The sequence below is a fragment of the Oncorhynchus mykiss genome, chromosome 8, assembly GCF_057628025.1.
Source record: "Oncorhynchus mykiss isolate SJ-2025 chromosome 8, ASM5762802v1, whole genome shotgun sequence".
NCBI lineage: Eukaryota > Metazoa > Chordata > Actinopteri > Salmoniformes > Salmonidae > Oncorhynchus > Oncorhynchus mykiss.
The window spans coordinates 52,177,883-52,192,465 of record NC_143029.1 but is presented as its reverse complement, the minus strand read 5'-3'; the positions used below and the strand labels follow the sequence as shown (position 1 = coordinate 52,192,465).

At 42.3% G+C, this 14,583-nt stretch overlaps 2 protein-coding genes across 5 annotated transcripts in view; one reads left to right on the top strand and one right to left on the bottom strand.

The window, feature by feature from the left end:
- The first annotated feature begins 244 nt into the window (after positions 1-244).
- LOC110530040 (beta-1,3-galactosyltransferase 2) overlaps positions 245-14,583 on the top strand; it is a 31,957-nt gene continuing 17,618 nt past the window's right edge. Inside the window, exons 1-2 of one of the 3 annotated variants that reach the window (XM_021612810.3) lie at positions 258-936; positions 9,556-9,712. The gene's annotated coding sequence lies outside the window, so the exon portion shown is untranslated. Of the gene's footprint in view, positions 937-9,555; positions 9,713-14,583 lie in introns of all 3 variants that reach the window. The other 2 variants (XM_021612808.3, XM_036985599.2) reach the window with 2 other exon arrangements.
- Positions 1,255-14,583, bottom strand: part of LOC110530041 (parafibromin) — a 63,212-nt gene continuing 49,883 nt past the window's right edge. For both annotated transcript variants that reach the window (XM_036985598.2, XM_090181879.1), the window contains exons 13-18: positions 8,036-8,071; positions 7,845-7,932; positions 5,030-5,191; positions 3,215-3,315; positions 2,809-2,950; positions 1,255-2,345 (exon numbers count right to left, since the gene is read on the bottom strand). In XM_036985598.2, coding sequence (XP_036841493.1) covers positions 2,309-2,345; positions 2,809-2,950; positions 3,215-3,315; positions 5,030-5,191; positions 7,845-7,932; positions 8,036-8,071 — 566 coding nt within the window. In that variant the 3' untranslated portion in view covers positions 1,255-2,308. The remainder of the gene's footprint in view (positions 2,346-2,808; positions 2,951-3,214; positions 3,316-5,029; positions 5,192-7,844; positions 7,933-8,035; positions 8,072-14,583) is intronic.

Here is a 14,583-nt window from a genome sequence, read left to right as displayed (position 1 = left end):
CAAGGGAGAAGAGATTACTAGAAAACGTTTTACCCTTTTATCTGTGGATTAATTGTCAGAGTAGAGGACCTTGAGCATTTCAGTAAAACACCCCAATGTTTATATCCCTGGACAAATTAGCTAGCAACAGCAAGCTAGCTAGATAAAGTGCCATAAATGTTTGCTTATCGACCTGTCCCTAAATTCATATAATTGGTTCAGAGTTCGTTTTGATATTTCATCCTGCGTGTCCAGATCGTGTTTGGGGTGGGGGATAAAATCAACATGCGCGCGTTGGCAGAAGCACCCGCGGTCTGGTCTGCATGTCAGTGTGTGACAACAGTTAGATATCTAAATCAATGTAAAATGGAATTAAAATGACAAAACTCTAAATTAAGGGAGAAGGATAGGCTACAACGACCCCGAGCCAACAGGTAGGCAGGCTCCTTTTTAATATTCCCGAATGGAGTTATTTGTAGCTGTAGAATGAGAAAGCGAATGCAATGCAGCCTTAATTAACCCTAGCTAGCTAGACTATCTTCGTGAAGGGGGTAGCTGCATCCCAATATGGCGACTGGGTGTGTCGAAATAAGTGGGTGTATGGAAAGCGAATCGGTCCGATTTGTTGGCACTCAAGACTGTTTTGCGTGGCAGATGGACTAGTCAATAACCCGGCGGTCAGTGCTCAATCTTCTAGTTTTGTGCCTGCCGACTCAAAGTTCTTCGTACTGTGTATAAATTGATGGTCGTGTCGCCAGTGCGGTGGTAACTACGTGGCCATTTTCTCTCGCATTACTTTATTTCAAGTAGGTTAGAAGCCTACACAATAAATAACTAATATTTATAACAATCTAGACTGTAATACATAGTCTACTACGGCAACAACCGGAGCAGTGCCCTTTACTCCTGCTTGGAAAGTAACGGTAACGGAATGGAAAGTACCTACCCAGAGTGAAAGTAAGTACACGCATACAACGCATGAAGCAACAGTAGCCTAACAGTTACACCTATAATTAACTTTATCAAAAATACGAAAAGATGGTCCTTTTTATAACTGAAAGTGTACAATCATCCTCTGACTTAACGGAAGAAAAAAACAGCTCAATCAAAAACCGTATGCCTTTACAAGTAGTTTTCCCATCTATCTATCTAGTACCCAGATTTTTTCCTGCTCAGATCATGAGGGAAGGAAAAACTTCCAAGTCCAAACAGAAACCCAACTCTGCATGGTAAAGAAAGCTTAAGGAGATTTAAACTGCAACACAGACGATACACTTTCCGTCTACCAACTTTTATTAACCATTTGCATTGTGAACACATCAAATAAAGCAATGTCCATCATTCCTTTCATTTGCACAACACCAACTAAAAATAACTAAAAATCTTTACATCGTCATGTAGTGACCAAAGTGGTGCGCAGTTGCCCAAAAAAAAAAGCTGCAAATATTGGAATTTACTGTCGAACATTTGAACCCATCTATCACTGAATCATTAGCTTTGTTATGCATCAAGAAAAAGATACCTAGCTTCTTTGATCTTCAAAGTCTGGCTCATATATCATCATATATACATTTGGATCGCATGGCACGTCACTCAGATGCTCCTTGGCTATAAGACTGCATACCTATGCGCTTTCAAACTAGGATTCTGTCCCAAATTGCACTCTATTCCCTTCATAGAGCACTGTAGTGCACTATTTAGGAAATAGGGTGCCATTTCGGAAGCACTTAGTAAAAAAGTAGAGACAAATGTTCCTATCGTAAGGAAGTAAAAACATCAGAAAATGAAACTGACAGAGGTCTCGTATCCCTTATTGCCAGCAGTGATCCAAAGGGCTTCTTATCCAGCTCATGTTTCACATGGAATTTACAAGATCCATTTCACAAAGGAAATAGTACGGGAAGTTGTTTTCCCCACCTCCATCTATCCATCCCCCTTTCGCTTTCTCTCGCTCTTCAATCTGTCTCCACAGTAAAACGCTATACTGTTAGAAAATATATAGTTTTGGTATATTGTTTTATATTGTACATAGGAACTTGAAAAACATGGGACGCTCCAACCTCCCCTTCCCAATGTCCAGACATACTGTATCTGCTGCTTCTATCTATGGAAACCATGAAGACCAGGTAGAAAGTATTTTCCTGAATGACAATCTGAACACGTGGGTCTATTCTGGATCCCCAAAGTGCTGGTGGGGGGTGTTGTGGGCCCGTGTGTCTCCTTTCTCTTCTAGTGGTAGTCCTGGTGGGGAGGAGGAGGGCTAGGTTTGGGGCGGGAGTTTATAAATGCCTTGACGGGACCTGTGGAGGAAGGAGGCCACGGTCTAGGCTCAGAACCTCAGGTGCGACTTGTGTTTCACCATGTATCTGTAGAGAGAACCGGAAGAGAAGATGGCATGTGGTCAGAAGGAGCACATGCATTCTACTGTCATCCCATTCAAATATAAATCCCAAATATTTCTATAACCCCAGAGTATATGAAGTTTAAACTTTAACAGAGAATATTATTTAACTCAATGTACAAGAGTGCTAACATTTACATGGAAACATATCTTCCAGGGTTAGGGTCAATATCATTTCAAATGAGAAAGTAAATCAAATTCCAACACCAGATTTTCCCAATTGAAGAGAATTGGAATTCAGTGCACTTCCAGAATTAATTTTAAATAATACATTTTTTCAGAAATATTTTAAGTAATTTCATTGAAAGGATAGACCAGTATAGAAAGAGGGAAGGGAGAAGGGTTTTCATAACAAGGTATAGGTGGGCTTGGTATCAACCCCATTGCGTCATGAATTTACATGTGCACAATGTGCTATCAAAACACACCTGTCGAGGGTCTCCCAGAACTTCAGGAACATGGGCCGGTCGAGATGGCGCTTGTGGTGGCTCAGCTCCAGCACGGTCACGTCCCACTTCTGCACATTGGGGTCCATCTTCTGCTCGTCATACTTCAGATGGAAGGCTCGGACTGCAGGGTGACCACAACCACACACAGTCAATTAGATAGGACCAATACTCGTTTCGAGACATGGGTTGGACAGGTTAGCTCAAATACATTAACTTAAGTCCATCTAAAGGGATCACAGGTTAGTAGCCAAAGAACTGTATGGGTAGCACTTTACAGTTTGAAATAACTGGGTAACCATTTACTTGTAACAAGAAAGACATACATACCTTGTCGAAAGTAAAGTGCTACCCCTGTATGTATAAGAGCAAGTGGGAGGAATCTCACTTTTAGCGAAAATGTCCACAGGAGATCCGTCAGGTAGCAGCCAAGGCCAGCCCTTGAACTGCCAGGCAGGGCCTTGCACGAACACGGCCACCACGCGATCCCTGCACAAACAGTCAACATCAACCTCTAGTGTGAAAACAATTCAAACAAAATGAGACCGTTTTGCATGTGTGGCACAGTAAAATGGGAGTAAGTTTTGCACAATCTTCACATTGTAAGCCAGATGTAGAGAGGATGTATAGTCATTTGTGGCCATGGGTAAGTTGAGGGGCTGGTTGCTCAAGTGGTGTAGCGGTATGTGGATTTTGGTCAAGTACTTTCATTTACAGCCGACCATTACCACAATATCGTGAGGTACTGTCGATCCTGTAGTACTGTTGTGTCTACACACACATGTACAAGAAACATATTGCTCTTTAAGAGCATTCCACACCAGGATTGTGCAACATTTGCCCATTACTCATTTCAAAATTCTTCAAGTTCTGTCAAATTGGTTATTGATCATTGCTAGACAAGCATTTTCAGGTCTTGCCATAGATTTTCAAGTAGATTAAAGTCAAAACTAACTTGGCCTCTCGGGAACATTCACTGTCTTCTTGTTAAGCAACTCCAATGTATATTTGGCCTTGTGTTTTAGGTTATTGCCCTGCTGAAAGGTGAATTTATCTCCCAGTGTCTGGTGGAAAGGAGACCAGCTTTTTCTTTAGGATCTTACCTGTGCTTAGCTCCATTTAATTTATTTTTCATCCTGAAAAACTCATAACATACCCATAACATGATGCAGCCACCACTATGCTTGAACATATGGAGAGTGGTGCTCAGTAGTATGGTTTTATTGGGTTTCCCCAAACATAACTCTTTGTATTCAGGACAAAAAGTTACTGATTTGCCAATTTTTTTGCAATATTACTTTAGTGCATTGTTGCAAACAGGATGCATGTTTTTTCAAATTCTGTACAGGCTTCCCTTTCACTGTTAATTAGGTTAGTATTGTGGAGTAACTACAAGGTTGTTTATCCATCCTCGGTTTTCTCCTATCCCAGCCATTTAACTCGTCACAGTTGGCTTCATGGTGAAATCCCTGAGCCGTGTCCTCCTCTACGGCAACAGTTAGCAAGGCTATCTATATCTTTGTAGTGACTGGGTGTATAAATACGCCTTCCAAAGTATAATTAATAATGTTACAATGCTCAAAGGGATATTCAATGTCTGTTTTTTTTTATCTACCAATAGGTGCACTTCTTTGCGAGGCATTGGAAAACCTCCCTGGTCTTTGTGGTTGAATCTGTGTTTGAACTTCACTGCTCCAATGAGGGACCTTGCAGATGTATGTGTGGGGTACTGAGAGGAGGTAGTCATTCAAAAACATGTTAAATACTATTGCACAGAGTCCATGCAACTAGTTAAGCACAATTTAAACTTGCCATAACAAAGAGGTTGAATACTTATTGACAAGACATTTCAGCTATTAATTTGTAAAACATAATACCCCATAATGACAAAGTGGAATTGAGTGTAGGCCAGTGGAAAAAAAACTCAATTTATTCCATTTTAAATTCCAGCTGTAAAAAAATGTGGAAAAAGTCAAGGGGTGTGAATACTTTCTGAAAGCACTGTATTTATGGAAGATCATGAATGTTCATGTATGGTCCTGGAGACTCACCAGTTCTAAGTGAAGTGTATGTATTGAAGATCATAAATGGTTATGGAGTAGGGTCATGTACGGTCCTGGTGACACAGTGGCTGGTCAATGATACGGAGTGGGATGTATGTATCGAAGATGCCAAATGGCCATGTACGGTGGTGGTGACTCACCAGTCCTGCGGAGCTAGTTTGAGGGGCTGGTCAATGACCCTGTAGGGCACGGTGACGCTGAGCGTGGCCCCCCCGGGCTGGATCTGGTCCTTGCGTCTCTGGAGCAGCACCTCGTTGTCCCGCTGGATGCCCTGCTTCTTCTTCTCCTCTGGCGTCACAAACCTCACGGAGAGGGGAGGGAGAAGAGTAATGGCTAATGCATACGATACAAAACCTCCGCCAAGAAAGCAAGGCAAAATAAAGTATTATGGTGACTATGCAATGTTGTTTTCAACATGATTCTAATATAGGGATTTTTAAGTCCAACACATGTGAAGCTTGTTTTTTAGTGAAACGTTTATTGGTACATGTGGATAAATGTTGCAGTCTTGTGTGTGATAGTAACTTCATCTGAAGTGTCCTAATTAATGAAGTGTTATTATTCATTTCCAGCACAGCTATTTTAGCCCAGTCTGAATTGTTCCCACTTGGCTGTCACTCCTTCCCTCCATTTCCTTTCTAGCATACAAAACAAGTCCTACAATCTTCTTCTACCCATCAAACTAACTATAGCCTACATACCAAAACAAATGACATCCCCGTAGTTTGTTGTTGCCCGTTTTAAAACTTGGTAACTGCGAGCATGCTAGCCTCTCCACACACAATACAAGACCTACTGTACTCCCCCTATCACATTCACTGTACAGTATAGCCAAGTATATGTATAGACGACATACCAACAACAAAAAAGTGAGCATCCCCCCGTTTTTCACGCTTTATTTGGTCTGTTTACAAATGCAACTCTACACAGAGTCGGGCAGTAGACTGGGTTGGTAGCTTAAGGGTCATATTCATTTGGCACTATACCAGAAACTCAGTGAAACAGGGAGGAACTTCCTGGACTTCAGCCAATAATAAACGCTAAGTTTTAAAACACTTCCGGGAATCCCTCACAAAGGATACCAGACTAGGGTTTGGAAAGTCAATGGGAGAAGTGAAAAAGTATTTCGTTTTTCCAAATCTAAAAAAGGCACGGTCTACCTAGATTTGTGCCATTGACTTAAAGGCCCAGTGCAGTCAATGTAATTTGGAAAGCATTCAGACCCCTTCCCTTTTCCCAAAATTTGTTACGTTACAGCCTTATCCTAAAATTGATCAAATAAAAATCCTCAATCCACACACAATACCAAATAATTACAAAGCGAAAACAGGCTTTTTTTTGCAAATGTAATAATAAAAAAAACGTATGTAAATAAGTATTCAGACCCTTAGCTATGAGACTCGGGTGCATCCTGGACTCCTCCCAACTTGGAGTCCACCTGTGGTAAATTCAATTGATTGGACATGATTTGGAAAAGGCATGCACAGATCTGGGAAAGGGTGCTAACAAATGTCTCTAGCATTGAATGTCCAATAAAACATTCTTAAATGGAAGAACCACCAAGACTCATCCTAGAGCTGGCCACCCGGCCAAACTGAGTAATCGGGGGAAAAGAGCCATGGTCACGGAGGTGACTAATAACCCAATGGTCACTCTGACAGAGCTCCAGAGTTCCTCTGTGGAGATGGGAGAACCTTCCAGAAGGACAACCATCTCTGCAGCACTTCACCAATCAGACCTTTATGGTAGACTGGCCAGATGGAAGCCATTACATAATATAAAAACAGATGACCACCCGCTTGGAGTTTGCCAAAAGGCACCTAAAGGACTCTGACCATGAGAAACAAGACGGTTCACCTTCCAACAGGACAACGACACAAAGCACACAGTCAAGACAGAGCATGTGTGGCTTCGGGACAAGTCTCTGAATGTCCTTGAGTGGCCCAGCCAGAGCCCAGACTTGAACCCGATCGAACATCTCTGGAGAGATCTGAAAATAGCTGTGCAGCGACACTCCCCATCCAACCTGACAGCTTGAGAGGATCTGCAGAGAAGAATGGGAGAAACTCCCCAAATACAGGTGTGCCAAGCTTGTAGCGTCACACCCAAGACGATTCGAGGCTGTAATTGCTGCCAAAGGTGCTTCAACAAAGTACTGAGTAAAGGGTCTGAATACTTATGTACATTTTATAAGTTTTATTTTTAATACATTAGCATACATTTCTAAAAACCTGGTTTATGCTTTGTCATTATGGGGTATTTTGTGTAGATTGATAAAAACATACAATTTAATCAATTTTAGAATAAGGCTAACAAAATGTGGAAAAAGTCCAGGGGTCTGAATACTTTTAGAACACACTGCATACACAGTAGCAGTCAAAAGTTGACACCTACAAGGGTTTCTCTTTATTTGTATTATTTTCTACATTGTAGAACAATAGAGAAGACCTCAAAACTATGAAATGACACATATGGAATCATAAAAAAAGTGTTAAACAAATCAAAATATATTATATATTTGAGATTCTTCAAAGTAGCCGCCGCCCTTTGCCTTGGATAGCTTTCAACACTCTTGGCATTCTCTAAAACCAGCTGGTGCGTTGCTAGTGACACAGTCAGTGATTTATTTAGAATTCAAGGCACACTTAACCAGCATGGCTACCACAGCATTCTGCAGCGATACGCCATCCCATCTGGTTTGCGCTTAGTGGGACTATCATTTGTTTTTCCAACAGGACTATGACCCAACACACCTCCAGGCTGTGCAAAGGCTATTTGACCAAGGAGAGTGATGGAAAGCTGCATCGATGACCTGGCCTCCACGATCACCTGCCCTCAACCCAATTGAGATGGTTTGGGATGAGTTGGACCACAGAGTGAAGGAAAAGCAGCCAACAAATGCTCAGCAACTAAAGGAAATCCTGGCGCATGCACGTGCACTCACAGTCTACTTACTTGAGGTCCTGCAGTAGGTCCTTTGCATTGAGCATGGTGATGAGGGATGTGGTGGCCGCTGGGATGATTACGATGGGAGTCCGAGAGCCTTTAATGAAACGAACACAATGTATATGTTTAGTTAATCTATTACCATTTATCACCATTCATCAATAACACTCGCACACACACACTGTCGTAGCAGTACATACCCTTCTTTTGATTTGGTGGGGGTCTGGCTTGGGAAACTGGAGGAGAAAAATAAACAAGTGACAGAAAGAACCGATATCCCATTATGAGCCATGTGCTGCAAAAAGTATCAAATTTGACAACAGATGAGACACACTGAACAGAGGAAATGACAACTCTGGCTTTTGTCCTGAATTAAGTGAAATGAACAGGCATAAACCAGGTAAAGCTAATGTACTCATTTTCTGATCATTAAAAAAATCAAAAAAAAAACCTTCAAGGAGTTAGTTTACCTCAGACACGCACAGCTGTAACGATGTCAGTTTGTCTGGTTCCAAGACAAGCTTTAGCCATTGGATCCAATGAGTAGTGGAGCAGCTACTCTTGATATGTTTTGCATGTTTCACAGAAGCAAAGCGCCTGTCTTTATTGTAGTTAAAACACGGATATCCACAAAGCATCTCTGTCCCGAAATCAGGTCACCCCATCAATATAATCTTATTCATTATAAACTAAAAGGCAAATCTGCTCCTATATGAGCACTCCTACCCAGATCTCATATAACAGAGCAATGTGTTTGATATGAAGAGCCTTGCGAGCTACAGTAGTTGCAGGCCTAGTGAGACTTCCAAAAATAGATTTGCTGTTTTGTTTTTAACGCTCACATCTCTTTTCAACCGTTTTTCCACCAAGGACACAAAACAGAATTGATCCTACTTTGATTATTAAGAGCTTACTTGACACGAGAGATGAGACACCGTGTTGCATTAATGCAATTGAAATTTGGGGTTCACAAATCAAAGAGAAGAAACACGGTATCATTAAATAGACATAACACTCCAAAATCGAAATGTGTCAGATAGTCAGTCATAACTCAAGTGGTCATCGGAGTCCACAAACCAGGCCATTATTAAAGATGCAGCTATATCCCACAATTCAAAATGAATGGAATAATAGGCACCATGTAACTTCCAGATTTGCTGTGCTTATCTTTTCCATTTTTGGGGGGATTGGAGGCAGCTGGGTCACCTTTTTTTTTTTGCCGTTTGCAGTCCTCTCATTGGCAGAATTAACATCTTTCAGTTGCGCGGTCTGATGGAGCTGTTCTGCCCGACTCTCCCACACAGCTCCCAGGCACAGCTCCCAGGCAGTCACTTGTCCCAGGCAGTCACTTTTGAACTGATGCGAAGCCAGAGCACTTGTCTTGTAACTAACCTAAAACCAATGTTTACGCTCTCCTTTTCATGTAGGCTATTTTTGTTTTGATCACATCAGAAGCTCTAGTTTCCCATATGCACTGTTAATCATTCAACTTTGTTGCCGCTCTTGCACCTATTGTGGAAATTGATGTATACTGAGAGAGACTCATTTCTTTATACAATCACCTTTATTTAATATTGATTAATTATTACAATAATGCAGTTGGTCGGCCACACACTAAAAGGTGTTTTGCCGAGAGCTTAACCTTTAATGAAAAAAAAACAGATCTTATATAGGGGACCCAAAAATGCGTAGTCATGGCTGCTTCCACCTCCACATGCAGATCGGGGGCACCATCCTGGGTTCATCCTGTGGTCACCTGCACCCGGTGCCATTTCCCAGATGCAAGAATGATTGGACACAATATGGGATTGTTCTACTCCGCCAGGCTGTCTATCTCGGGTCACACACACATCACATCTACGGAATGCCAGCTGTAGGTAAATTGTCAGCTCAAGCCCCAGAGGCCCAACTCAGTCCCACAGATGGGGGGGCGGGGGGGAAAAAGATGCTTTTTGATCAATAATACTTGACATTTTTTGGAAAGCTCAAATTACCCCCTTGATGGTTATGATGGGGAGAAAATCAGAGCTGTAAATGGTTTAACCTGTAACCAAGGCTTTATAGCCAATATGGTTAATTATGGCTGGCATTGGTTACAATCTGCCACAATACCAATGTTGCCAGCCAAGGTATACCAGGAGATAGTAGGCCTAGTTGGACAAGGCTATCTGAATGTGTACAATGGAAGTTAGAGGTAGACTAAACATTCATTATTTAATAGAACAAAAAGCACTAACTACCTGACTAAAATGGCTGTGACTAAAACTAGACTAGAATTGTCCAGAGTTTGTCGACTGATAACTAAAACTAAAAGGATGAAATGACTAAAATGTGACTTAAGACTAAAATGGTGTTAAGACTAAAAACGAAACAACAAAAAAAGCTGCAAAAATTAACACTGCTTTAAAAGCTCGAGTGGCACAGTGGTCTAAGGCACTGCATCTCAGTGCTATAGGCGTCACTACAGACCCTGGTTTGATTCCAGGCTGTATCACAACCGGCTGTGATTGGGAGTCCCATAGGGTGGCGCACAATTGGCCCAGCGTCGTCCGGGTTAGGGTTTGGCTGGGGTAGGCCCATCATTGTAAATAAGAATTGGATCTTAACTGACTAGCCTAGTCAAATTAAAAATATATATATATTTTTTAAAGTGGAGTTTCAGTGTTCATTTCTCCAGGCCAGCATTTGTGATGTCTGCTAGTTCATCAAACCAGGCTCATCTATTAATCTACATTTCCACTACTCTGCTTAGTAGTGGAAATGTGTAACATTCTGCCTGTCAGGCTATCTGTTACGAAATCCCTGCTGGAGACCCTTAGCACACCATCTCATTACCTCTGTTTCTTTTGTTTCAGAAACACTACCTTTCCATGTACATTTAATCCGTGTGTGTGTCAAAGTACCCTTGCCTGTGTAACTGAGGTTGCCTTATTCACCTCTAACTGGGGGAGGGGCTAGTGGGTCACAGATCAGCCCAAACGGAGATTCGCTCTTTCACGATCGCTCACATGCTGAAACAGGAAAGGGTCTTCCACAAACTGTTGCCACAAAGTTGGAAGCACAGAATCGTTTGGAATGCCATAGTATGCTGTAGCGTTCAGATTCCCCTTCACTGGAACTATGGGGCCTAGCCCAAAGCATGAAAAACAGCCCCAGACCATTATTCCTTCTCCACTAAACTTTACAGTTGGTAGTATACATTGGGACAGGTACCGTTCTCCCGGCATCCTCAAAACACAGATTTGTCCGTCGGACTGCCAGATGGTGAAGCGTGATTCATCACTCCAAAAGAACGCGTTTCCACTGCTCCAGGGTCAAATGGTGGCGAGCATGACACCACTCTAGCCGACAGTTGGCATTGCGCATGGTGATCTAAGGCTTGTGTGTGGCTGCTTGGCCATAGCAACCCATTTCATGAAGCTCCTGACAAACAGTTCTTGTAATGAAGTTGCTTCCAGAGGCAGTGTTGCAACCGAGGACATAATTTTTGCGTACTGCGCGCTTCAGCACTCGCCGGTCCAGTTCTGTGAGCTTGTGTGGCCTACCACGTCGCGGCTGAGCAGTTATTGTGAAGTGGAAACGTCTACAAGCAACAGCACTTAGTTGTCCAGGGCAGCAATTTGACGAACTGATATGTGGAAAGGTGGCATCCTATGACGGTGCCACGTTGAAAGTCACTGAGCTCTTCAGTAAGGCCATTCTACTGCCAAAGTGTGTCTATGGAGATTGCAGACTGTCTGCTCGATTTTAAACACTTGCCAGCAACGAATCCACAAATTTGAAGGGGTGTCCACATACTTTTGTATATTTAGTGCATGTCACACAAAAACACACCCCTAAACACACACACACAGAGAGAATGTGACTTCTCTACACAGCCATAGAGATGCCGAATAACAGAAGGGGATAGCAAAACAGACATGTGATTCATCACGCTGCACAAAGACCGGGGAAGGAGTGACCTTCAGCTCTGGACCTCATGTTCTTTTCATTTCCACGATAACTGCCATGTGTGGGAACAATGACGGACGCTTGATGGCAGCTGCTAAACACTTGTCTGACCGCGTTCCGTGTAGGATGCCGATCACAGAATTGACAGGACGTTTATAACGTTGAGGTTTGGCAGCTCTCCTTTCATGAACAATTCCATATACGCATCTAGATCCATAGCCTCCGATACGTTTTAGTGTGATTTGATTTGGGGAACGAATTCATGTGATTTGGTTTATTACTATCTGCTGCTGATGGGATGACTTCTCAAAGTAGAGTGTGTATGTGTGTGTAGGCATTAGGGGTGGGGGCAATTTATACTTTTACTCCCCCCACTTATCTGAAACCGCCATCACCCACTGATTAACTTGTCATTTTTGCAGATCAAATGTTGTTGAGCTACTACTGTCAATATTCATCTTTAGAAATTAGCATGGCATTTAGCCAATGCATATATTTGAGCTTCGAATTATTGCAGTCAAAACAGGGTGAGAGAGAGTGCACCTCAAGGCTTAAAGAGATTCATAGACAGAACTCTGCAGGGGAGTGAAAGAGATAAGAAACAAGAGACATACCACTATAAAGCAACTTGGGGAGTGGAAGCTTACTGCTGAGCCCTTAGAAAACACTGGAACTATATTTCGCTCCTGCAAGTTTGTATAACTGTATATGCATGGGCTTGGTCTCATGAGTAGGTGTTGATGTAGGCAGTTACATCACTATGGGCAAGCATAATAAAAGCAACTTGGACTTTTCCTATTTTGCAGAACTCGGGAGAGACATCTTTGACTTCTGTCTACAGCTGTATTGATTAAAACTGATATGATTTACAAGTGCACATTTTGAGTATTCATTATTAAAATAGAAGCCCAAGAAAAGAACCCCAACAGTGGCTAGCTTCACAACACATAACCCGGTCCGGTCGAGCCTCACTAGCCAGCAACTTATGTTAGCTTTGGGCAACAGGGTTAAGCAGCTGGCTAGCCATTTGTTTTCATGAACTGATGTTCAATAGGCGAACAACAAGTGGCAACCTAGCCAATACTTAAATCACAAGGATTCCTAAATCATTGCTAAGAATAATGAAAATGACTGCAGTTTCTACTGGTCATTGTTTTCAGGCTGGTTGTATTAGTGCTTGCTTGGTACCAAGCTAAAGCTAGCTACCCCAGAAGCTGCAGTCAAAACAAACAATGCTTTATTACTAACACGGTATTGTAAACACAATTCGTGGCGGGTGTTTGCACCACTGACAGTGCTACTGTATCTTTTTTGACACGCAATGAGCCAAACGGCGTTCCATAGTATGTATGTCGTGAAGCTAATAATAGTGACGCTATTACTGTGTAACTCCGGTAGGGTAACATCTGAAAAATAGCGCACTTGCTAGTGTGTACTTGTGCTCAACCAGTCGGCGAAAGCCAACATCACACACACGACAGAGAACGGTTGATTGCCCTTAACAATGAATTCCATTCACCTTTGAGTTGTCTCGCTAAAATGTTCTTACTCTTTCAAATGACTGCTTGATCCACACAGACGACATTGTGGGCTTGGTTAGGAATGCTGTGTTGCACGTGAAGCGCAAAATCTTTCTTGCCATTATTACGTCATGTACCCACGTTATATAGGTATGCACGTTAGCTTTGACATCAGTTTTTAACATCGCCGTTAAACTAGATATTGGCCGATACCGATGTTAGCATTTTTAGCTAATATTAGCCGATTCCGACATGTTCACCGATATATCGTGCATCTCTAGTTTAGGAATCCCCAACTATTTGCACCCACAATTTTTTGGGGACATAAGACGGAGAATCAAGAAATCAGCTCCAAGTGATTAACATTTTGGATATCTTTTCCCAAGTATTCCAACGCAGAGAGAATAAAAATAAAATAAAAATTGGTCTACCAGCCACTGTTGTAGGTAGAAAATAAAAAATCTACCAGCCGCCCAGATTCTTTTCAACAAAAACATAAAGCGCAACATGCCTGGTCCCAAATTTCATGAGCTGAAATAAGACACCAGAAATGTTCCATGCACAAAAAAACTGTTTCTCTAAGACTTTGTCCACAAATTAGTTTACATCCCTGTTAGTGAGCATTTCTCTTTTGTCAAGATAATCCATCCATCTGACAGGTGTTGCATATTAAGAAGCTGATTAAACACCATGATCATTACACAGGTGCACCTTGTGCTGGGGGCAATAGGAGGCCACTAAAATGCTCAGTTATGCCACAAATGTCAAGTTTTGAGGGAGCGTGCAATTGGCATGCTGACTTCAGGAAGTCTACCAGGCATGTACCAGGCAGATGGTGTTGTGTGAGCGAGCAGTTTTCTGTTATCAACGTTGTGAACAGAGTGCCTCATGGTGGCGGTGGGGTTATAGTATGGGCAGGCATAAGCTACGGACAACATACACAATTGCATTTTATCGATGGCAATTTGAATGCACAGAGATACCGTGACGAGATCCTGAGGCCAATTGTCGTACAATTCATCCAACCGCCATTTCCTTATGTTTCAGCATTATAAAGCACGACCCCATGTCGCAAGAAACTGTACACAATTTCTGAAAGCCGAAAATGTGCAAGTTCTTCCATGGCCTGCATATTCCGACATGTGTCCCATATATGCTCAATGGGAGACTCTGGATCGATGTGTTCCAGTTCCCGCCAATATCCAGCAACTCTATGCAAAGGAGATGTCGCACTGCATGAGGCAAATGGTGGTCAAAGTATTCAGACCCCTTGACTC